The 24922-nt window shown below is 44.9% G+C and overlaps 2 protein-coding genes across 7 annotated transcripts in view; one reads left to right on the top strand and one right to left on the bottom strand.

Moving 5' to 3' along the window:
• Positions 1 to 12515, top strand: part of slco5a1 (solute carrier organic anion transporter family member 5A1) — a 31220-nt gene extending 18705 nt beyond the window's left edge. The window contains exons 5-10 of the mRNA XM_084566070.1: positions 4357 to 4521; positions 7232 to 7430; positions 10314 to 10473; positions 10788 to 11029; positions 11117 to 11181; positions 11949 to 12515. Coding sequence (XP_084422196.1) covers positions 4357 to 4521; positions 7232 to 7430; positions 10314 to 10473; positions 10788 to 11029; positions 11117 to 11181; positions 11949 to 12412 — 1295 coding nt within the window. The 3' untranslated portion in view covers positions 12413 to 12515. The remainder of the gene's footprint in view (positions 1 to 4356; positions 4522 to 7231; positions 7431 to 10313; positions 10474 to 10787; positions 11030 to 11116; positions 11182 to 11948) is intronic.
• Positions 12516 to 16272: 3757 nt separating this feature from the next.
• sulf1 (sulfatase 1) overlaps positions 16273 to 24922 on the bottom strand; it is a 33631-nt gene continuing 24981 nt past the window's right edge. Inside the window, exons 11-21 of one of the 6 annotated variants that reach the window (XM_084566065.1) lie at positions 24145 to 24358; positions 23395 to 23641; positions 23203 to 23299; positions 22990 to 23081; positions 22786 to 22857; positions 21819 to 21991; positions 20814 to 20956; positions 20556 to 20679; positions 19085 to 19118; positions 17944 to 17994; positions 17067 to 17238 (exon numbers count right to left, since the gene is read on the bottom strand). In XM_084566065.1, the coding sequence (XP_084422191.1) occupies positions 17205 to 17238; positions 17944 to 17994; positions 19085 to 19118; positions 20556 to 20679; positions 20814 to 20956; positions 21819 to 21991; positions 22786 to 22857; positions 22990 to 23081; positions 23203 to 23299; positions 23395 to 23641; positions 24145 to 24358 (1281 nt within the window). In that variant the 3' untranslated portion in view covers positions 17067 to 17204. Of the gene's footprint in view, positions 17239 to 17888; positions 17995 to 19084; positions 19119 to 20555; positions 20680 to 20813; positions 20957 to 21818; positions 21992 to 22785; positions 22858 to 22989; positions 23082 to 23202; positions 23300 to 23394; positions 23642 to 24144; positions 24359 to 24922 lie in introns of all 6 variants that reach the window. The other 5 variants (XR_014699582.1, XM_084566067.1, XM_084566066.1 and 2 more) reach the window with 5 other exon arrangements.

Here is a 24922-nt window from a genome sequence, read left to right on the forward strand (position 1 = left end):
TCGTCTCAGCAGGATGTTTTGGGCTGTTGTGCAAACTACGGCCGATTTCGCAGACTCAGTGTTTGGACCTGGAATGTATTTCAGTGCTGTCCTTCTATTGAAGAGCGTGCGTTCGTCTGTAGCACAAATTCAGCACTTTTTGTGAAAGATATGCTGTGGTGAAGTTTTTTTTTTTTTTTTTCTGGCCTTCACATCACGAGCAAACACTAAAAAATGCTAACACTGAATATTTCAGTAACGCACAATCAAGGGACAAAGTTTTCATTATGGAACGTTCCAGACCTTGATCTACTGCTGTGTTAAAACAGTTCCCCTTGAAACATACAAAATGTATGGATAAACAAATGCTGACTGGTACGGTGTCAGCATCACTCGGTGAGTGATTAATTAACTGACGAGATTAGAAAGACAGAATTGCAACTGTTGTTTTATTTCTAAGGAGGACAAAACTAGTTCCAAAAGACCTTTTGCTATGTCCGCTTGACTGAAACCGAAGGTCCTGATCGTTGAGTTGTACACAACTAATATTTGACACAGTCCTTAGTCAGTGGAGTTTATGTTGCAGCTAAACAAAGCTAAAATTAAACAGTAGGCTTTTTCCAAGTACATCCAGAGTAGTGACTCCCCCACACAAAAGAATGGCTACAGCAAAAAAGATTAATGTTTTGGAATGACCGAGCCAGGGCTTAGACCTGAATCCTGTAGAGAATCTGTGGGGGGACATGAAGAGGGCTGTGCGCAGGAGGTGTTCTAACAACTTGACAGATCTGGAACGTTTTTGCAAAGAGGAGTGGGGAAATATTCCCAAGTCTTGATGTGCCAAGCTGATGGATTGTTATCCAAACAGAATTAGTGCTGTGATCAAATGAAAGTTTGAAAAGTAGACTTTTTATATCCACTGTACCATGAGTTGAGGTGTTGGAATTAGTACTGCATGGAAATCATTCGAGAGGCTAGAACCGATGAATTGATAATCAAAATAGTTGTCAATTTGTTTCCCATCAAATTGTTATCAAAGGTAACATAGGAATAATGTCTGTACTAGTAAAGAAAAGGCTATATTTAGAAAGTCTTGGTACAAACATACCAAACCAAAACCAAAGAGCTACCTGCACAGAAAGCCGACTATGCCTGGGCCAGAAAGTTTGTCTGAAAAGCTGGTAAAATGGGTGACGGTGCAACATGTCACAATTATGCCCTGATCACTTTAACTATTGCCACAAACGCTCACAGATCCATTACTTTGGTGTCTCACAGCCCTTTCAGGCTACAGTTTAAATTATGAAACCTTTCTCCAGGAGTCGCACACAGAATGACGTCTGCTTCGTAGACTTGACCAGCTAATTACAAACAACATAACCCGTCTCATCTGAAAGTGAAATATTTTTGGTAAACCAGATGGATGTAATGATTTGACCGAGTCATCCATCACAAAGGAAACCATTGCGTGCTAGGGGTCTGTCTGATTGAGAGAGCAGCTGCTGTAGATGCTAGCAGGCCATCTGTCCCCCTCCAGACAAGAGTACAGCTCAGCTCCCAGGAATGAAATAATTAGCGTCACTATTCTATTCCTATCTTTGATCTGGGGTAACACTGACAGGTGCTGCTAACATTTCTCCACCTACAACAAGATCATTTGAATCACTACAGAGACAGCTATTCCAAACCAAGGCACCGTGTCACTCCGTTAAACCCGCCAACCTCCTAATAACCTCCACTAAAAGGCAGTAATAATCCACCTAACATTCTTTCTGGCATTTCTTTTGTTCCTGCTTTGCTTTGTGACATTTGCCTGTGAAGCATGTGAACCAGAAGAAGCCCACATGATAGCCTTATGACTGTAGAGCCATAATGTTTGCCCTCAACCAGGGTTTAAAATCCTTGGACACACACAGAACTAAACTGGAGATGCCAGTTGTGTGAGCAGTTAAGATGAGCCGTGTGTGGTGTTTCTCCAGTAAGATATAGCAAAAAGGATTTGGATGCAATAATATAAGGCTGCGATTGTTGCGACTCTAATAAATGTTTTTTCATCCCACAGATAGTTAAGGTCCAGAATCGGATCCCATAGTTAAAATACATTTGATCAAAAATACTTTGCCCGCGCAGTAGGGACCTCAAATCTTTAAGTTACTCATAATTATTTTTGAAAGAGGGACCTTTCCTGGCCTTTTCTGCTGCACAATAGAATCGCAAAAAGAGAGTCTGTCTTTGATTTCCTGTCTTAAGCTGCCTTTCTGTTCACACAAAAAAAAGTCTGAACTGTGTACATATGAATCTTTTCAGCTTTGAACTTTTACGAATACTTGGGTTTTTCATTCTTTTTTGTCACTGGTGTATTTTTGTCCTGGGTGTGAGCAGGGAAAGGGAGGAAAGCAGACTCTTGAACAGTGATTTGCTCAAGGTCAGTTTGCAGATGTAGTCTTTGCACCATATCCTGCCATCTTCATCATTACATCCTACATTTACCGAGTGCCAAAACTACATGAGCAATTTAGAAAAGCAGCAGCAGCTTGAATCCAAGTTCCCTGTGGACCGCAGAGCTCCTCATTCTGTCAAACTGCTCGCGAAATCTTATACCTCGGCCTTGTGGAGATGGAGGGGTTTGGGTGCACCAGTGACCTCTGGCAAGGGCAAACATATCTCACACAAGAATTAGACCCATAAAATGTCAACAAGACTAATATAATACCTTCACTGTTTTCTCAGGAACAGTTCCTGATGAAAATGTTTAGTATTTTTCCTCTGACATGACTGGACATGTTTTTTTCAGGATGGGACTTCATGTGCAGAGAATTGTTATTTAATGATTCCAACGTTGGCAAAGTGCACCTTACCATCTCAACTGGTCTGTACAAGCAGAGTTTACTGCATGTAACACATTCCAGCCAATCGTCTTAACTGTGGCAGTAATTAGCCTGGCAGACATGCAGGTTTTACATAAGCAAACCTCTTCCAACATTTAAGATTACTTTTTTTAAATGAATGAATACACACTGATCAGCCACAACATTAAAACCACTGACAGGAGAAGTCAATAACATTGACCATCTTGTGACAATACAACGTTCTGCTGGGAAACGTTTGGACCTGGCATTCATTCATGTGGATGTTACTTAGACATGTACCACCCACCTAGACCAGACCAGGCACCCCCACCCCATAGCAATGACACTCCTTGATGGCTGCAGCCATCCCCAGCAGGATGCAGCCTGACACAGATAGATACAGACTTACACAATATTAGTCATAATGTTATGCCTGATCGGTGTATTTGTGATAGTACCTTAGATTTGTTCATGGGAGTGGGATTCATGCCCTGGAATCTGTTTTGGGGTTATTATAACAATGTTTTTATGCTATGAGCTGACATCTTGTGGAGTTGGACAGAAGAGGTGGTCACAATCTGAGAGCTTGTAGTTTAACTGGGAGGCTTGAGTTGCCATGACAGCAAGCATCTGCCCTGCTCATATGCCCGTGTGCACGAAACTGAATCCCCATTAGCTCCTGTTTGGACAGTGATTCTCTTGAGTTTTATCTTTGGGGATCAGTAAAAGCATTTTCCTGCCACATCTCAGTCAGTGCAAATGGAGCACTGCAGCGGGAGCAGTTTAACTCTGCCCAGTAACTGTAATGTACGTACAGTTTGTCCACGTGACTTCTGAGTGACAGAATGAGAGGCTGCTCTGCATCATGTTGACCAGATCATACGGACACTGCCCTCAAGCAGACCCTTGTTATGATCAACCAAGGATGACGGCATTCATGTTTGCAGAGCTTGCTTTGCTCAGCACATGCAGCGTGGATACACATGGTCCACGTTTGCATTGTGCTGCAGACCTGCTGATGGCTTTATGAGTTTCACAAAGCTTGATAAGGTATCGGCCCAGGACAAGTACAGACACAGACAGGTAATTAAAAAGGCAGAGTTGATGTTTAGACTGTGCTCATTAATAACCCGAAAGTGTTTTGTGCAGGAGCATCTGCGTGTTCGTGTATTGATGTTTGCTCCTGCAGTGTTGCGTGAAACAAGAATACTTACCCAGACTAATGAGACATGGCTGAGTGGATTTGTGAATGTAGGAATGTTTATTTATGTGTTTTTCATATTCTTTTATGGGTGATATAGACTTGACTCCGCTATTGCCCAAGGTCATTATTATATAAAGTTTGTTTGGGTTACAGCTGCAGCTTTTGTTGTGTTGATTACAGCTTTCCAGTAATGATTCTTAGTCTTGTGTTTCCATCAACTTTCAGTCGTGTGGGCGTGAGTGAGAGGCAAATTACCAGACTGTGTTAATTACAAGGCGACAGTAACGAGTTGGTCTGTCTTTTCTCTTCCCCCCCCCCCCCCAGACCTCCCCAAGGCTGCGCTGAGGATCCTCAGCAACATGACCTTCCTGTTCGTCAGCCTGTCCTACACTGCAGAGTGCGCCATCGTCACCGCCTTCATCACCTTCATTCCAAAGTTTATTGAGTCACAGTTTGGCATCCCTGCCTCCAATGCCAGCATATACACAGGTAAGCGTCTTTTCGTCTTTTGTCTCTTGAAGTTGAGTGTTTTTCGTCTTTTTAATATGCAGCTCAACCCCTGCATCATATTGTCCATTTCGCTTGTTGGCTGTTAAATGCTTCACTCCTCCACAGCCTAAGTCAGTCATAGTTTTGAGTTGTCCCTTGTGGGCCATCAAGGCTGTGTTGGAGCCTGTGTTGGAGGAGGGTATGTTCTGAATGCTGCTGTAGAACATGATGCTACCGACTGCTTGCAAAAGGCAGAGCAGCGTTTAACCTTTGTGTTATATTTGGGCTTTAAAAATGATATGTGTATCAGCAACGATGCTTATTATAATTTCCCAAATGTGCACTGTCAAGCTGTCTGGCCAACTGTCTAAAACCCAAAGATGTATCTTGGCAAGGCGATAAATGATCTTCACATTGTATACACAATTAGTCTGTTCCAGTTTAAGATCACATTGTTCTCATCTCAGTGATTCACAATCTGAAGACAGCGCTATGAGTCACCGAGTCTTGCCGGATTTCATTCAGTGATAAGCTTCTATTACATCCCCTGACAGTAACACACAAGTCTCTGTTGACTGCAGGAGACACATTCATCATAACGTGATCACACACACACACACTACCCTCTGCTCGCTTGTAATTTGTGCACCACATATATATATGGGTGTATAAAGATCCAGTCTAATCCTTCAGTCGTGTCTGAGCCAGTGGTGCTAATACACAACTAATCTGTTATCAGGATTATTACGGCAAGGAGTGATTGAAAACTCAATTATGGCTCTGAAGGCAGAAAAGTGTGTGCCCAAGCACTCTGCCGGCTAACATATGGTCGCTTCTAGACACGCATGCATGCACACACAAATATACACACAATACCATTGCCTCATCTCATCTGCCTGTTGCCAGGATACAAGGGGTAAGGGCAAACGGGTGGTACAGTTGCCATGACTACTCGCACGATGCCAGGCTGCTGGGATGTGATGATGGTTGGAGACGTGGAGGAGGAGAGGGCACTTTTGTTTATGGGAGCGCAGTGATTCCTCAGCCAGCCAAGTGGACTGTGGCACTTTTAGAGATGCTCAACTGTGAAATTCTGGGGATGATTAAAATAACAAAAGGTAGCCTGATGACCAAGGCAAATTTTAGTTTTCTTTTTTTTTACAAGAAAGTCTTTGAATGAGCACACATTAAGTCATACAAACATATAAATGTCATATATACCCTTGGGATTTGTTAACATCTTGGGTTGTCTGACCTTTTCATCAAATCTGAGTCTGGTGTTGCACGACGATGAAGACCCAATGTTGCTCCATAACTAAGTGTTCCATCTTGTGTGTATTGCTTGTGTCCACTGCCTACAAATGGTTAAAAAAAAAGTTAATGCAGGAACAGTTCAACTTTTTAAAGAAGAAATACTCCTAAAACTTAGTTGAATTCATAAACAATGTATAATTAACTGTTCGGATTTATACTCTGCAGACTGTATGAGTCTTTTTAGTGGGAAGATAAGCTCAGGACGTGATGTATATTCTCTATCCGAAGCACCAGCAGTGCTTTGCTGGGCGCCATGAATTAGCAGGAACATAAACGGTGGCTGACAAGTCCAAAGAAAGATGTATAAAGAGGACCTGTCTGTGACTCACTGAAGTGATTTAGCCCAGTGTTGGACGGAAAGCAACGCAGTGCCAAAAATAATGAAGTAACTTGAAATTGCATAAATTGCCACCTTGTAGAATCAGGATCATGCCCGGTTAAAGAGCTGCCACCGCTACATGTTCATTAGATGTTGCTACAGAAATAGAACTGTTACATCTCACACACGCCCTCCCTCAGCTGCTGCTGCTGCTGCTGTGCGTTCTGTTTGTTTCTCTGGCTTCTGTTCTGTTTGGTGGCTCTCCACATCTCAACCAATATTCCTTTCAAAAAATATTCCAAATATGCTTTGTCTCACATTTCGTGTAAAAGATCTCTGCACAGACTCCAGCTGACAAGGCTTTTCTGTTGGGTACACACGTTCATCAGATCAGTATCGAAGAAGTACTCACATTAATTCCAGCACAGATATTAACACAGATGGAAATATGTGTAGCATTTAATGCTACATAAATAGTGTGCGTTCTGTACTGCCTGTCACCGTCTGGTTTTACTGTGTGCATGTTTAATCCTACAGAGAGCACATGGTTTTAGCTGAGAAACATGCTCTTACGGGATAATATTATTCTACAGCTGTCTGTAGCTCTCACTGAGCGCGCTCAGACACTTTCTCTATCTCTTCTCCTCTCTTTGATTCCTCTTGATCTGTGTTTCTCACACAAATACACACGCATAAGCCAGATGACATTTCCGTGTACTTCTATCATTTCTCTGCTGATCCTCCACCCCCGCTGTCTGACCCCATCTTGCTCGTTACCCTGCTCTGAGCGCCTGTGGCCGGGCTCTTGGGCTGCCACGTGCGGCCGCCTCAGGCATTAACTCCTGCCCAGTGAGCCACTTGGTTTACCCTGCCAGCAGCCGTCATTGCCTTTCTTCATGCTGTCAGTTCGACTAGTTCTGGACTGAGAGCATGTGCCAGACACTGAAATTGCTCACTAGAAACTGACAGCTTTACCTCACGTCACAGTCACTTTGACACAGCAAAGTCTAGTCCGATGAAGGTGTTTGTTCAGAGACATTTTTCATCTACTTTTCTTTGCTTTGATTCCTCTCACAGGCGTGATCATCGTGCCCAGCGCCGGGGTGGGCATCGTGCTGGGCGGGTACATCATCAAGAAACTGAAGCTCGGCGCAAGAGAGTCGGCCAAGCTGGCCATGATCTGCAGCGGCGTGTCTCTGCTCTGCTTTTCCACGCTCTTCATAGTGGGCTGCGAGAGCATTAATCTGGGAGGCATCAACATACCATACACCACTGGGTGAGCACAAATGTACCAGTAGACATGTGTGATCATGGATGGAATGCAAAGAGTGGTTGGTTTCCGTTAGCTTTCAGTGGATGTCCAAAAACTACGCTTCCTCAAATGGATCCAGTAGAAATTCAAAAAAACTGTTTTGGTCTTGGTGGGGAATTTCTTTTATTCATGACAACTGTACGGGATGAATTTTAATATAAATCAGCAGATTAAATTCTATCAAGGTAAAGTTATGCATAATTTAATGCATGGCCACTTTGACTGGCAGGTGGGCTCTGTGTCAGGTCACCATCTATCTGCCTAGTTGTCCCCCCACGACTTTAGTTCCACTAATGCTCCACCTCTTTGCCCATTTTTAGCTGGGAGTTGGGTGGAGTCAGGCAGTGCCAAGATGGTGACGACCAAAGCCGCCACACTGAGCTTCAGACCAACTCTTTATGAACCCTGTGGTTGACATTAGGAATGCTTTGCCCTTCTTTAAATGCAGTCACTGATCTAAACATTGCCTTAGTGGATGCACCTTTTGCATAATAGTTTGGCTCCAACTGTTTCCCAACATATTATTTTTGGAGTAACATACTGGGTAAATATCTTTCAGCTACCGGGAGACCAAGTAACACAAAAAAAGACCTTAGCCTGCATATTAAGATGTGTCTGGGAAGGGTGTGGGCTCGGGACGCTGTCACCGTTCCCGTCATCCTCATGTGTTCTGGCGTCGTGTCGGAGTGCGAATGATTAATTAGCAACACTGGCATCTGCTCTCGTGGCTCCGGTGAATCACTTTGCCACCTCTATTTCTGAATCTGCTGCTCAACACCACATCAGCAGCCGGCTGCAGAGTTAACAAACAGTCATCTGAGCCGTCGGCGCCGCGGGCAGAAATAGGCAGCAGACGTTTGCTGGCACACGGAGGCACCATCCACGCGGCGGATCACAGGATGATGCAAAAGACTCTGATTGCAAACATATTTCACATCTGCTGTAACAACATCCCTCTCTTATTGTTCTGTTTGCTAGTGGACGTTCGCTTGTGTAATCTGTATAGACGAGCCGACCTCAGCGTGACAGGAAGTCCCGCAAATACACCCAAGAGTGAAAGCTGCTAAACCTCTGTGAAATTTGCTTTTCGCATAACTAAGTTAATCAAGATGATTGTTTGCCAGCGTGCCCTTCAAAGACCCGTAGCTGACTCGTTAATAACTGTAGTCTTTGTTGGAGCCGGTGTTTATAGAGGGGTCAACAAGACCGTGTGAGCCGGTGGGGCTCCACATTATGAACAGCTCTGGTCACTAGTTGCGGGTAGCACCCACATGAGGAATGTTTAGCCCCAGCCTGCCCTTTGTGTCTGTGCTCTTATGCTGGTCTAGACGCGGCTGCCCCATACCGACAGGCTGCAGACTATGTGACTTAAAAAGGAATCGTGCCAAGAGGCAACTTTATTTATGTAATATTCTGAACTGTGTGCAGAAGTGTGCTGATTTAAAAGCCACAGAATACATCTTGGTTAGTTCTTGATGAACCTGCCCAGCTCGTAGATCTGTTAGTTTCAGTGTCGGAGCAGCTTAAGCCTCTCGTGTCTGGGTGGTTGGGTTTATGTGCAGTACATCCTGCGCCTTGTGACACAACATCTGGAGGGTTCAGCGAAGGCCGAAACTCAGTCTGGAAAAGGACATGTGTAATCAGCGCTGCAAGCCTGCAACTCCAGCAGGGCTGATGCCTTTTTACGTTTATGCAAATACGCACTCGGCGTCAGGAATGCAGCACTGCTTTGTCAGGACAGGCCCAGACGTCTGACTGATTATTAGGTAAATGGTTTTCTCCTGTAGGGCTGATTTTATGCCACTGCATTCTCTGAAAGACGCAATGGAAAAAATACAAGGCGTGTATACGAGGCACCATTATACAGTGTGACAAAAATACACGTTTATTAGATTAGAAACCTTTGGAGGAGAAACGCCCCATCACTCTTGGCTCTGTGACCGCGTCACCTCTGCCGGTTGTGTTGTTAGGGCTCGTCCCCGCCTGTTCCGCAGGGCTCAGAGCGAAGCTTCCCAGAGAAAACCCCGGACTCGCTTGACTGCTCCTGGTTTAGATGGAGCCAAAGTCCTGTCTGGCTTAGAGCAACTGTTCCCACACTGCCCAAAGAGACATCGATGGTGGCTCTTTGTCAGCCCCTCGTGCCTGTTTCTGTATCACTGCACAAGCTGGTGGGAGACTAGATTGAAGCTAATTAAAGGGATTATGTGCGGCAGATTAATAACACACTCTCATTGTAAATATTGTCAGAAGGATTGGCAGCCTCTTTCAGCTTCCGTGCTGCATCTCATTTAAATCACACCGTCTCTCTGTTAAATTGCGTTACAGCTAGACACAGAAACAATTTTGCAAATAATACACAGCATTTTTTTTTTCTCTTTTAATTGCTATTTGACTGATGATGTGCGGTGCCGTGCGGAGAAGTATTATCCTGCAGCAGGAAGCGTTGAGTGTTGATGGTCTACAAGCGCGGCACACTGCAACATCAATTTGTTTTCATTTTTCTGTTGCTAAATGGTGTGCCGCCGCCGCCGCCGCAGGACCACATTCGAAATGGACTGAGACTAACCTCGATAAATAAATGTTTAAGGAAATAATAAATTGTCCTACAGATGGAATGGAAAGTCCCCTACCTCTGGCTGTCGCTGACACAGCACGGCTGTAAAGTCCAAATTAAAAGGGAAAAACAACCTTGCCAGTTGCATTTTAACGTATCCAATATGTTTTATCAGCCGGAAAACAAATTACAGATAAGCAGGAAGTCAGTTCAGTTTAAAAAAAGAATGGTTTAAATTTCAGATTCCTCCGATATGTTTGGTCTTTAACTAATGTTTTGTGCTGACTCTGCAGCCCGACGCTGACGATGACCCACCGGAACCTGACGGGCAGTTGCAACGTGAACTGTGGCTGCAGGATCCACGAGTACGCTCCGGTCTGCGGCTCCGACGGCATCACCTACTTCAACCCCTGTCTGGCGGGATGCAGCACCGTGGGCAACGACAGCACCGGGGTGAGGGCCCGGACTCTTTGGGCTTGCAGCTCATTGCTCCTTTTGTTTACCCGTCAAATAAATAAGTGAAATTCAAGAATTTCACTAAAGGATACACAAATCATAATGGGAACACAAAGACCTGCTCTCTGTCCATTCTCCTCATACAGCTGTGGGAGGAAGTGACTCCAACACAATGTCAGATAGGAAATAATAACAACACAAGGAAAATAAATGTTTATATCACCCCACTAAACTGGCACCACTCAGTCTGAGTAGCTGGATGATTATTATTATTATTATTAAAAAGTGGATCTTATTGTTTTTGACTACAGATCAGGAACTACACTGACTGCGGCTGCGTGCAGAGCAGACAGGTCATCACTCCGTCCTCCGGCGGCCAGGTCAACCAGCTGCAGCTGGTCATCGTCAAAACCTACCTGAACGAGAACGGCTACGCCATGTCGGGGAAGTGCGACCGCACCTGCAACACGCTCATCCCTTTCCTCATCTTCCTCTTCATCGTCACGCTCATCACCGCCTGTGCCCAGCCCTCTGCCATCATCGTCACACTCAGGTGAGGGACCACCACGCCCAGTACGCCTGTTTTTTTGTTTTTTTTGTCAGAGAGCCATATCGTTTCATGCTGTTTCTCTGTTCTCAGGTCTGTTGATGAACAAGAGAGGCCTTTTGCTCTAGGGATGCAGTTCGTCTTGCTCAGAACTCTTGGTAAGTCCCTGACTATTTGCACTGCGTGTTAGATCCACTCTGCACTGAATGTATTAATGTTCTGTCAGCCATTGAATCTGCTTTTTCTGAGCGTCTTTAAACATTTTTGATCAGACAGCCTCTTGTGCAGTTCAGTGCTTTGGCACAAAACCCTCAGCCGGTCACATCTCTCATGAGACTCCTTCACTAACATTATAGAGAGAGCAGGAATGCAGCAATGCAGTGGGCCAGTGTAAACCTTTGTGTAGGGAGGTGCAGAAAAGCCTTCACTGCTCTGTGATTATCTTGATGTGGTCGTGTGAATGTAAATCTTTCACATCTATCAATAGAAACGTTTGCATGGGTAGCAGCCTGTGTGTTTCTGCACTCCTATACGTCAACAAATCTAATACATTTTACACTCAGAAAAACACAGCTGACTTATGTGACATTCCAGACAGAAGAATGCAATTTATTTTTGATTTTAGAGGCTTTAGTTTGCAGAGTTGTTGCACCAATTAATTCATTGTGAAATACGTTTCTAATACCTGCACTGACATGCAGCACACCAGATGATCTGTATGAGGTCAAATGGTGCCATCGTGTGGTAGAAAGTGGTACTGCAACGCATTAAAGTTCCCTAATTCTAAATCAACATTTCTTACAGTTTTGTTTCCTAGATTCCTCAACCTCAACAGCTTTAAATATAAAAATAGTGTTTACATGGTCTCTAACAGTCTAAGTTCTTTAGTACATTGTTTTAACTGGGATGTCTCCCTCTCTCTCAGCCTATATACCCACGCCCATCTACTTCGGTGCTGTGATCGACACCACCTGCATGCTCTGGCAGCAGGACTGCGGCGTGCACGGCTCCTGCTGGGAGTACGACGTCACCTCCTTCCGCTTCGTCTACTTCGGCCTGGCCGCCAGCCTGAAGTTCGTCGGCTTCGTCTTCATCTTCCTCACCTGGTACTCGATCAAGCACAAGGAGGCGCGAGCCGAGCGCTGGCGCCAGCGCCTGCCTCCGCTGGGCACCGTCAGCGAGCTCATATGCCACGCCGGGGGCCAGAAGAGCCACGCCCGCACCCGCTCCTGCCCCGTCTTCATCCCGCCTCGGCCCGACCCGCCGGCCGCCCCGCTGCTCGACCGGGGCCACAGCAGCCTCAGCTGCCCGGGCAACTCCCTCAAAGCAATAACCCCCCCGATCCTGCTGCTGCCGCCGCATCACCACAGAGGCTCTGCCCACGTCTGAGACGCACGCCGGCCTCCGTCCACGTGCCTTCCTGTTTGTGTTTCTGCACAACACGGTGTCTGCTTTCCACCTATCGGACATCTGCGACGCCGCAGTGGTACTGACAGGCAGAGACACAAGTGCGCCCACCACACCCTAAAGGGCTGCTCACTGTTTGTGATGACAGGAGACTGAAAGATGTTCTTTTACTCCGAGCATATCATCGGCTGCAGGCACACACAGCATCCACACAGAAGGTCAGACCTCCACTTCAAGGATGGGATGATGTAGAGACATCACATGGTGCTACCAGTAAAGGGCAGGGCATTATAACCTCTGTACGGACAGATGAGTCATCATCAACACGACATCTAAAGCACAACAGACAAACCTGTACTATGCAAGATCCTATGTACAGCTCCTCTCTCCTCAGTACTGTACAGCTCCTTTCTTCTTCTCCATCCACCCGTACCATCGTTGTCGGCTCTGTCAAGTTCCCACTTTTCACTAAAGTTTGAGCTGCGAACATATCAGCTGTCTCTTGTGTATTCGAGCCATTACACATCTTGTGGTTGTTGTCTCCATCTTAAAAAGTGACAAAAGTGTTTTTCTTTTTCTTTCCCGTAACAGTGCCTCTCAGGCTGTCTCGGCCAGTCCAGTACACAAAGCTAGCTCCCAGGGTGAACGCTAGCTGCTGAAAAGCCAGTCACTGTTCTCCCAGTTGATCGACAGCGTTCTTCTGCTTTGTTGCCCTCAGCTTTTTGTAAGTGCGAAGTTGTCCCAAAGTGTTTTTTTTGTTGTTTTTTTTCCGCCTCCGGAAGACAACCACGTAGCTCAAAGCCGACAAGCGCCAGTGGTGCCGTGCATAGCGACTTCAGATGTTAATAACCCCGCCGAGTGCTGAAGCTACTGTACGTCCTAAAGATGTGACCTGTTTCCCTTTTTAAAAGCAAAATGAAATGTATGTAATCTACTGCTGCAGTCAACAGGCGCATCATTTTGGCTTTGTAATGGCTTCTCCATTCGAACGGCCATCAGATGTACATAGTAGTTACTTAGCAGTCTAGACTTTTAAAGAAGTAGTGCAGAAAGCATGAGCCCTTTTTATCAATGAGAGGAATCTGATGTTGATGGTTCAGTTCTTGGGCGTTCGGGGGCCATCTAGTGGACGCAGAGACGATTGTGTGAAGGCCAGTGAATGTTGCCGTTTGTCAGATCTACTGTTCTATAAAATTCTTAATCACTGCTGAATAATTTAGCTCTCCAAAGATCATACTTGAGGAAAAGAATAATGATAATAATAAAAAGATTATTTCGGTGTGACAAACCTTTTGGCCGCCACACGGTGGTCGGTGGCGACGCAACATTCAAGAGAGGCATGTTTAAACTGCTTGCATGAGCCTTAACTGTTAACAGATGCCATGTTCAGACTGAGTTAGTCCAACACTGGGCTCGTGTGATATCTCACGGTTTTACGTTCCTTCCGATAGAAGAGGAGACGAGGGGTCTCCTGCAAAGAAACGGAAGAGGTGTTTTGAAAAACCAAACTTTTAGGAGTATTTTTTCTTCTCTTGTGAGTTGATGGGGGGGTTAAAGACAAGTCTAATAAAGTTACTGTATTTTGTATTCTGATCAGTATGAATTCATTTTTAGTTACTCATGGTTTGCAAATAGAGAAATCGGATGCAGTGGATACGTTTCAGAAGTGGATCTTTCTTTGGGCCAGGGTTCGTGGTGTTTGTGCCAGGTGAAGATTATCATGTGCTAACTGATTTTTAGTATTACCGTGACTTAGTACCTCAGATGACATATTCATGAGCGATCATTGTGTAAATATTAAAGCAGACGAAGCGTAATATAGAGCTCTCGCATAGTTAAAAGCATATTTATGAACTAACCCGTGACATTGTAGTTAAAAACACTAAAGATACAAAAAAATAATAATAATAAATAATAAAACTAAGCGGTGGATTTGTGTCTCGGTGCCTGAACAGTATTAGTCAAAGGGGAAGGGATGAATTCATTTTATGCAATTGAGGGAGGGAATTTATTTTTTTTCTTGCCTAATTAAAATGCTTATGTTACACTACCCAGAATGCCCTTCTCTCTGCCTGCAATGATTCTCTACTCTATCATGCTTGTTAAAAAGGAATACCAGTGTAGTGCTATTGTTCAGATTCACTGCTGCTAAAGTGACTGGAGACCCAAACATGAGCTTCATCTAATAATTTAACGTGTTTTTTTTTTTCCTTTCACTTACTAGCTGCTCACTAAACTCTGTTCTGATCCTAAAGATTTGTGAAAATGTTAAAATAAAAAAAGTGGTTTTAAATGTATTTTAAGCCTTGTGTGTCAGATTTGATTAGATCTCCTTCCAACGACGAGGCAAGTGAAAGGAACGGTGCACTCTTTGCAGGAGAGAGTAGAGAATCATCCAGCAGTGACGTCTCAGTTCTACTGTACTGTACACCTACTACGACTTCCTGCTGTTCCAATGTGGTGCAGACGACTTCACGTCGGCTGTCGGGTTTCGCTTTAACATGTTTCACCTTCGATATCTTAACTGACAGTGAGTTTCTGGGGCAGGACAGAAGCTGTATTATCGCTCTTATCGCTTTGTGTTCCTCAGGAGCCGAGGTCTAATTGATGTTTGTGAACACCTGGTTTACAAAATGCCTTGAATACTTGATATTTGTCATTAAAAACTGAAAAGTCGACTTGTTGGGAGTTATTGCACAGCAGAAAAAAAAAAAAAGAGACGCTTGGCAACACTTGAGGTTGAAAGGGTTTATTTCTTAACAGCGACATGGCTTTCCTGAAACACTTCTACACATACTGTCAAGAAAGAGAAGGGCAGAATGCCGCTCCTTTTGTTCACCATCATAGACAAAGCTGTTGGTCACGAGCGACACTGTACTCTGGATTATCAGAGCACCGTCCTGTAACTAATTGGTGACATTTCTGAAACAAAAACAAAATGAAAAAAGTTACACAATGAACATTTTCTCCCTCCCCTGGTGATTGTGTAAGCGTTTCCTTGTGATTAGTAAGACATAATCTTTTAAAATAAAATGTGATTTGTGAGAAACTCTGCAAAGTCAGAGCTGGTGCAACCAGTTACTAAAAAGTGCCCCGATGTGAAGAGAAACAATGCTTCAGCTGAGTAATTCAGGGGGTGTCAAGTTGTTAACCGTCCCATGATTGTCTAAATTAGCTAGATGTTAAAAAAAAAAAAAAAGAAAAAATCTTATAAAGGAAAACATTAATAAATGAATTGTGAAACATAACAGATGTTCATTCTTAATCTTTACAGATTTGACGATCCAGTTTTTAGGAGTAGATAGTCATTCCATGACATCAGGTCAGTCAGTGGAGACTGAGAGAAGCTTCCAAAGTGCATTTGGGGTCAGTTGCGCCCCCTGGTGGAGAGTCCGGTGACGGGGCAGGTTCAGGATTAACTGTTGGTTGGATGGCAGGTAGTAGCTAACCAATGCTTATCGTCCATTCACATGTTGAGATGGTTTCACTCACTCTCACGCTGTTTTTCATAAAAACATATTAAAAAAACATCAAGGGTGTTATCCATATGGAATTAAACTTTCTTTAATCCCAACACTTAGCTGCATTAAGGCTTTTTCTTTTCTAAATATATAGATTTTAAAAAAAGAAAAAAACATAACACTGTTTACTAATAAATGTAGGCACCAGTAAAAAAATAAACAATAACTTTAATACTCATTATACAACTCTGACTGACTGAGGTGGCTTTGAACACCATTGCTCTTGGCGAGCTCATCTCCTCGTTGCCGCGTCTCTGGGTCACCATGGCGACCAGAAGCTCATTGGCTGGTTGGCACTGGTTGGCCAGGGCATGCGTGTGCCTCAGAGGGTCTGATTGGAGGGATGAGGCAGAGAGCCGCTGCCCTCGTAGTCCAAGGTGAGGGGCAGCGCTGACTGAGGCAGCTCTTTCAGGAGGACCCTGAGGCTCTGTGGGGTGTTAGTCTGTGTGGAGGTGGAGGTGGTGGTGGAGGTGGAGGTGGTGGTGGGGCTCTCTGTGGTGCTGGCCGGTACCTCGGGCCTCAGAGTCTGTGGGGAGAAAGGGAGATAGCCTTGAGCCCGGAAAATGTCCTCCTCATCCTCAGGGTCCAGGTTATAGCCAGGACCCTGAGGGCTGGCTGCCTCTCCACGGCCCGGGCCAGCTTCTAGCTGGGCTCGAAGGCTGTTGTGAGAACGCAGGAGGCTGTCGTGTCGTGTCTCCAGCTCCGTCATTCCGTTCCCGCTGAACACCTCTCCTTCTATCTCCTCCAGCTGCTGCGCCCACATGTCACTCTGGAAGATGACCTTGTCTCTTCTGCGACCTGATGACGCTGACATGACGGACGCCTCGTGTCTGTCTGCAAGCCTCCCAGGAAGGTCATTCACAGATTCCAGCTTCCTCTCCGGCGCGGGCCCGCTTGTGGGTGGTGCTGATGCCATTTTGCTGGGGGCGGGGGTGGTGAGGCGAGTCTCGGTGGTCAGGCCCGGCCAGACGTCACTAGCAGATGCCGACTCTTCTCCGCTGGCCTCTTCAAGGCCCCCACCCCCGGCCCCGGAGCCCAGCTCTGGCAGGGTGGAGTCGTCGAGCTTGTGGGTTTGGTTGAGTTTGTTCAAAACATGTCGCAGTGCAAACATAATATCTACATCCTTCTGGAAGTTGACCCAGTTGTCTGGGCTGGGGCTGTAGTCAGGCCTACATTCATACAGGCTTTCGTTTATGCTATACAAATCCTCCAGTCCCTGCCAGTTCACCTCCTCATCTGTCAAGTTGGGGAGCTTAACCCTGTCGTCCTTCCCATGCTGGCTGAGTGCTGCCAAAGAAACAGAAACAGAAGACCGTGAGGAGCTGGAGGAGAAAGAACAGGGAGCTCTTTTCAAGTTGTCTCAGACAGCATGCAGTCATGCCCAGCTTCCGCCTCGCACTAAAGCAGCCACAGGGACTGTGGCCCCAAGCAACACACACACACACCCACACACACACACGCACACGCTTCAAAGCAGCAGCAGATAAACTACATCAACACAGCAGCCACACTGAGCTCAAGCCATGAGTAGTGCAAACACATGCTACCTTCTTCTAATTCAAATGAGAAAGATAGACTGGGAAAAAAAAATATATTAAATGATCCAACATAACAGACTAAGACACTAAGCTGCACAAGAAACATGTAACAGCACAGTTAATGGCAGGCCTGGACTGGACTGAAACACAAAGTCAGGCAACCTGGAATAAAAGGACTTAACAAAACAAGAAGAAGATGCTCAAGTAGAAATAAAAAAAAGAAAAAAGAAAAAGCCACTGAATGGTGGAAGCTCAGATACAAAAAGATCAGTTCACAATGCTCTCAGGAAAAGAGGCAAGAGAAAACTGGAGCAGAAGTTTAAATCAGAGTCTCATGTCTGCAAGTAAAGCAGAGGAAAAGAAGTACGACTTCTGGTTGGGCTCTCCCGGTGCTACTACCACTGCTGCTGCTTCTAGAGAACGGAGATGGTTGGACGCAAGCTTAGGGACTCACAGGAAGGAGAGGCTTGGTCTCCTCTTTGACCACTTTCGATGCTGCTGCCGCCTGGTAAGCAGGTGCCAGAAACAAAGGTCAAGAGTGCAGAGGTCAGTGGGAGGACAGAGAGGTCACGGCGACTCAAGGTGTCCACTCTACCACTAGGTGACGGCCGTGAGCTAACACGAGCACTACTCTACGCTCACACTGGCACAAAATGTGATGGCTGCTTATTTGTGGGTATGGCCGGCATGGAATGGGATGTGTTAAAGGAACAGTCGGTTGTTAACTTCCCAAAAAGATGATGATGATACTATTGGTACATCTCTCAAATCTACAGCCAGGAGATGGTAGCTCAGCTTAGAGGGAAAGAAAATCTACCTGCTAACACCTCAGAAACACACACCTTAGAAATAGTGAGTCAAATGACTCTATTTAACTAAAGCCTGTTGTTTTCAGTCTTTGGTTTCGCATGGGTTAAACAAACAAGCCAGAATAAGTTGAATCATGAGCTTAAATGTGCTTTCTAGGCTGAGCTAACGTCTCCTGGCTCTATATTTATCACACAAACATGAAAGGTGACAATTATCTCATCTGTCTCTCAGCAAGAAAGCTAAATAAGCTCCCAAAATGTCAAACTATTCCCTTAATGTAGCGATGCATGAGGGGGGGATGATACAGTATCATGCGTTGTCATTCACGTGCACTCAATGCTTGGGTTGGTCTCAGGTGAATACACATCCAGCACCTCCCTACACGACTCCGGATTATCATCTTTTCATAGCCATGCTATGTGTTGAAAAGCTAAAACTCTGGTTTCACAGGAGAAACTGGCATAAACGTCGCACAAGGCAGAGGTGTGAAAATGTGCAGCAGAGGACGTCTTAACCGCTGATTATAGAGGACGCTGAAGTAGCCGCAGGCTGACGTTACGAAGCAGGTAAAGGTGAAGCGAGACCGTGTGCACAGAGGTGAAAACATGATCGGTTACAATTTGTTAGCGCGTTCCCAGCATGCAGCCACAGATCGAGCGTCGGCAGTTCCACGCACGGATGGATGGATGGACGGATGTATTAGTGGGAATGAGGCAATTCGGCCCATGCAGGTGTTAAACAAGAAAACAAAAGCCACTGAAGAGAAAGAAAACTTTGGCGGATACCTGTGTGGCTCATAGCTTCCTCCATCTTTACCTCCTGATCGGAAAAATAAAAGCAATCGTTTGTTAATGCTTTGATTCAAGGGGGGACGTGGGAGGGAAATAAAAAAAGGTCATTCACACTGAGGATTCCTTCATGCACTGCTGCTATTCGCTATGGAGAAAATTATTGGATGATTAGAAGGAGGGAGGGAAGGATGGGGAGATCGGAGGAAAAGTTTGACAGGTCATGTGATCGGGCTGGTTTGAGGAGATTGATTGAAAATAAAGCGGTTTGTGATTTTCTGCTCCAAGGCAAAACACACAAAGTTACCCAACGAGGTGACTTTCAGGGTTAAGTCACACTTTGAAAATAGATGCTGCTAGATCAGTTTCACAGTTACATTTTAATAATCAATTTTTCCAACAAAAACACCACTTGACGTGACCACAGCGGTAATTTCACTGGTTCACAGAGCTGGCGTGGTAACGGCGCAAGGGCAGCCAGAGTAAGTAAGAGATTTTGGGCTGTTCTGTGACTGGGGCTGGCACGGCCCTGACGAGGCCGGCGTGCCAGCGCTGAAACACAATCAGTTTTCTCGGAGCAGCTTGGCCGCTCCAGCGCTCCACTCTCCAGCTGGTAATTACAGACATGAGGGTTTTATCCTCGGGACATAAACAACGCAGTCGGTTCATGCCACACACAAGCAATATGGCTTGGCCTAGCAGGCTTAGGTCATCGTGACATTACTTATTAACTACCTCCATCAGTGGGATGTCTGCTGTTAAGGATGCTTGGATCATGTGGTGGTCGTAAAAAGAAAAAAATATACATATATATCTATATATATATTGGGGCTGACTGTGGCAGTGATGCATGACAGGCTCAAATAAAATGACAGCCTCAATTGCAGTGATGACAGCATCCTCCAAATATCTCTAACGCTCTGTGACTCACAAAGAGGAAAATGGCCAGGACGCAAAGCTCTGACATGGCCTTCTTCTGTTACAGTGCTACAAATGTGAGAACTCAGTGTGCTGTGTGTGAATGGGGAAAATATCTAAAGCAGAGTGGAAGATCCTGGGCTGAAAGAGAAGTCAGTGACTGTGTGAATATATGAAGAGGACATTAAATTCACAAACAAGGAAAACACAAATCTCAGTGATGATTCATCGACCTCCACCTGAAATTCCGGCATTCGTCACTGAGTGGATCATCCCCAAACACATGCAGCATGCAGATATGTGCAAACACACACCACCGAGACTGAAACACATTCAAAACACAGCAGACTAGAGTGACTATGACTATTACCATAGCGTCCTTCAGATTACGTGTTCTTTTCATTCTATTATACAGGAAGATAACTCAGTTTCTTCCGTGTGTAGAATCTGTTTCAGTCATCGTTGGCATAACAGCTACAACTATCCCGGTGTATCAGTCCAACATTTCACTTTATGCTTATAAGGGTAGGGCCAAAGGGAGCGGCTTTACCTGTATCCAAGCCTTTAGGACGAGGGTTACACTGCTTGTACCCCTGACAGCTCCGCATCTCCATGAGCTGAGCGTGGAGTGTGTTCAGTACATCCCGATCCACCGCATACACCGTGTTAGTCAGCTGCAACCACGCAAAAAGAATCTTGTGTCAAAATAAAACCCAGGATAGAGCTATATGTTGATCCCACGCAAAAAACCTTCAAAATTAGAGTGAAATAACTTTAATAACTTGACCGCAGACAGATGTTCACCCACCTGGTAGGGGTCATTGTTCAGGTCAAAGTACTCCAGGAAGCCGGTGGAGAACTCACAGAAGAGCGTGTTGTGGGTCTCGTTGATGGTTCTCAGGCACCAGTAGGTGTTGTTGTTGGAGCTGGTGCACGCACAGAATCCGCCCACTAGAAAAGAGTTGACACGGTCGTGGTGAAAACACTAGGACTGCCAACGTGAAAAAGCAAAAACCGGGTGCGGAATGAATTTATCAAAGAAATGGATATGTTGTTGCCGATGTCATATGTGTATCACATGCAGCCCAGTGGTTTTGAAGGCTTGAGTCTGGTAAATGGTTGTAGCCATCTTGGTTTCTGTGACCATATTTAGGTGACAGGAAGGATCTGACTGAGAACCAGCTTGTCAGACATCATATACCTCCCTTTGAGGCCTACTAAATTATGGAATTATTGTCAAAAAGGACCACAAGCACACTGGTGGGAGAGGTAAATTTTGCTAATGGCATCATAAAGACTTGTGGGATTGTGTGGGAATCTACTGGAGTCAGAGATTCTTTGAGTCCTGCTGACAGTTTTTAATATTGCATTTCAAGCCGCTGATGCATTGGCTTTACTTTTCAGACCCAGCGGCTACATCCATCTTTTACAAACATCCTTACGCAAACATTAGAAAAGCAGCCTCAACCTGAAGACTGAATCAGGAATGCTCTTTTCCGTTATCACCTCCCGATTTAGTTCACTTGAGCGAGGCATGTTGCTTCCAATCGCAGGAACAGCGTGTGGAAAACAACACTGACATGCGGATTGTGGGTGTAAGTAATGAATAATATGTATACGACGGAGAAATTGCCCGTCTCCCACAGAGTGAAAACAGACAAATTCAATATATTCTGGAAAACTTGGATTGAAAGTGTAGAGCAAACTGGTTTGGACGGAATGGGATTGTGGTTCAGTGTCACAAAGTTCAAGATGATTGAGTCAAATGTTGTATCCGTACAGCTACGCAGGAACTTGAAGCCAATATACATACTTGTCCAGAAGGGAGCAGTCTGCCAGTGGTCATTGTTATGTGTGAAGCAAGTGAGGCCCGGCAGGCTGCAGTCGTCTCCCTTCCTCTGCCGCTTCTTCTCCTTCCTTTCCTTCTTCCTCCTCCGGATCTCATTGTACAACTGGGCCTTCCCGTCTATATCCTGTGCAGCCTCCCTGTCGGACAGAAATGTGAAAGAATTAGCAAAGTGTGATGCAAACATGACATCAGCCTCTACCCTCTGCGGCGCCAGTAGCCACAGTCATGGAGGATACAGTTAGGACTTCCAGAAGGCATCCCTGATGCCAGGATATGACAGTCTGTTTACTTTTATGTTTAAGCTTTTACTATGTCCAATTTTCTCTGGGATGACACGCTAGCCACTGTCCCCTCGTGCTCCCTGCCCTAACACACAACAGGCGCTGCGAAAAACAGCTGCTTTGTATTGGCATAACCAGTTCCTAGTGTTTCCTGGTGCGAGCTGATCACTGTGTTACAGGGACTGACTGATTTCCCCACTGTTGAACCATTCTATCTTTCCATGCAGCTCAATCACTTCCAGACGCACACACGCAGGTCCACAGCCAAACATCTGCTTTGTCATTTAAACTCCATTCAGGAACCAATCAGTCAGTGGGAATTTAGAGATGGCATGCATTTGGTGTGTTTTAGGGTCACAAACATCTTCAACACAACATAGTCCACATACAACACACACACATGATGGACCGGTCATCTGGGAGATACAAACTGGGAGAAACAAAGACGGGCTTTAGTCATAAATTATCATCATGTTATAACTTGGCATGCAAGGACCACACAGCTGTCCAGCAATAATGGCACAGTTGTACCAATGTACGGTTAAAGCACATCATAATAAACAATTTTTAAACAATTTAATCCAGGTATTAATGAAGAAGTTAATACTAAATGGGGACAAACCCAAAATTAAAGGGGAAGAGAAACTCACTTAAATGGATGGAGTTGATCATTCCTGCTCTTCAATCTCTCTCCCTTGTTTCTGTGTCCTTTGCTAAAATAGCTGGTTTTATAAACAGAGAAAGAGACTAAGGACTGTGGAAGCAAACTTTTTTATTCCAATAGGGTTCGGCATAAGGCCTAAAACAAGCTGTATAGAAATAATATTAAGGAGTATTTTTAAGGTTTGACTAACCTCTTCCCACAGTCGCACTCGTCTGGTCGTGTCCTCTTCAGGTGGCCTCTTACTTCTCGAAGGTTTTTGATTTTATCTTGAAGTGCTTCAATCTAGGAAAAGATGTTTTGACCAATACTACCAATTATTTCTTGTCCGACACATCCTTCACCTCTAATAAAAGTGCAGCAACCAGGTCAACTGAGAATCACAACTTGAATTCCGTGCACTCACCTCCTGATCCACGTAGCTCTTATGATCTTTCCAGGCTCTGGACGACTGATAGATTTCTCTCTCGCAGTGGACGCTGTCATTCATCAAGATGTAACACCTTAAAAGGAAGCATAAAAACGTATCAGACACATTTCTTTTGGCAAACCGAGTTGATATTTGAATTTAATATTTCAAGGGAGACAGATTTCTTACTTGTGGGTGACCTTTACAGAGTTTGGGTATCCCACTGCGTTGGTATCGTCGGCCAGCATTTCCTCTGAACCGTCATCAGACCCCAGGTCAAATTCTGGGTCCTCTGGGTTTTGGTGACGCTTTGAGATGACACGGCGACGGACAGCTGACTGATCGTCTGCTTGGAGGTCAATGTCGTATATCTGACCTTCAAACTCCACAGAGAGAGACCTGGCAGACCGGGTGTGGACAAAACGTGGACGAAAACCTGTTAAAAAAACAAACAAAAAGAGACACTGGAGTCAGACAGCGCGTATTCTTTTACCGTTGGCTCATATCTGAACCTTTTAGGAGTTTTTTGGTTTCAGACTCCAGTTGCACCTTTATCAGGCAACACTAGAGGGCATCACATCATTCGAAAACACAATCCTGGCGGCACATGCATAAACAAAGCAACGTGCGGAGCATAAATTCCAGGACTTGGTGCAGGATGTTTGCTTTTTCCGTGCATCTGTCTCCTTTTAGAGCACAAATAATCAATTACAGTAAATCAAGCCTTTAAATACTTCATTTTTTCCCCCAACTTGTATTGAAAGACTAAATGATATTGTTGGAACAAAAGGTGCACGTTAACTGAAGCAGAGTCTTCTTTTGTTTAACTGAATTATTGAAACTAATCCTACACACATGTATAGGCTATTCCTTGTAGTTAGAATTAGTTCAGGTTTACATATAACAACAACAGATGAGGACAGGTTCATGTAAACTCACGATGGCCTGATGAGGAAGATAACTGTCGGTGGGAGCGACGGTCAGCCCTGGATGGTTTGTACAGAGTTTCCCCACAGTCACAGCCCCTCTCTCTGTTGTCATAACTGCTACGGGGCTTCAGGCTTCTGGCCCTCTTCCTGGAGCCTTCTTTCGAGCCACCTTTGCACTTTTGGATCCTCCACTTCCCTGTGATCTCTTCTACGCAGTGCCATTTCTGTCAACAACCAAAGCAGAAATAAAGAAGGAGAAAAAAAACAAATTCCCTTATAAAAGATTTTCAATGATATTGGCGGTTTGCAAAAAAAGTAAAACCAGCCGACATGTCCCCGGTTTGATCATAGTGAATACTTTTGGAATAGATAAAAGGTGTAATAGAGCTTCACAATTTCAGATTTCATGATCATTTTCTGTGGCGATTTTAGAAAACACATGCTTCTGACAGACATATCAAGCAGATCTCAGCCTGTGGGAAAGAATGGCATCCAAAAGCAGCAAGAAAGATAAACTGGACTACCACAGGAGATGTATTGGGTCTGTCTGTGGGCTAGAAAACAAAGCGGAAAACTCCGATCATTCTCACATTGGGTACGCCTATGCCAAGTGCGTCACGGACATAATTGTGTAAATACATATCCACACACACGGCTACAACCTCAGTCTTTCTCAACACGTATTTGAAGGAAAACAAAGTCTTGAGGCTAATTGCTGCGAGTCATGCTGCTGGTTAGGCCTTGTATAAACGGAACAGACACATCTGTAGAGTGTGGTGCAGATGATC

Source organism: Chelon labrosus (genome assembly GCF_963514085.1).
Source record: "Chelon labrosus genome assembly, chromosome: 18".
In the NCBI taxonomy this organism is placed as follows: Eukaryota; Metazoa; Chordata; class Actinopteri; order Mugiliformes; family Mugilidae; genus Chelon; species Chelon labrosus.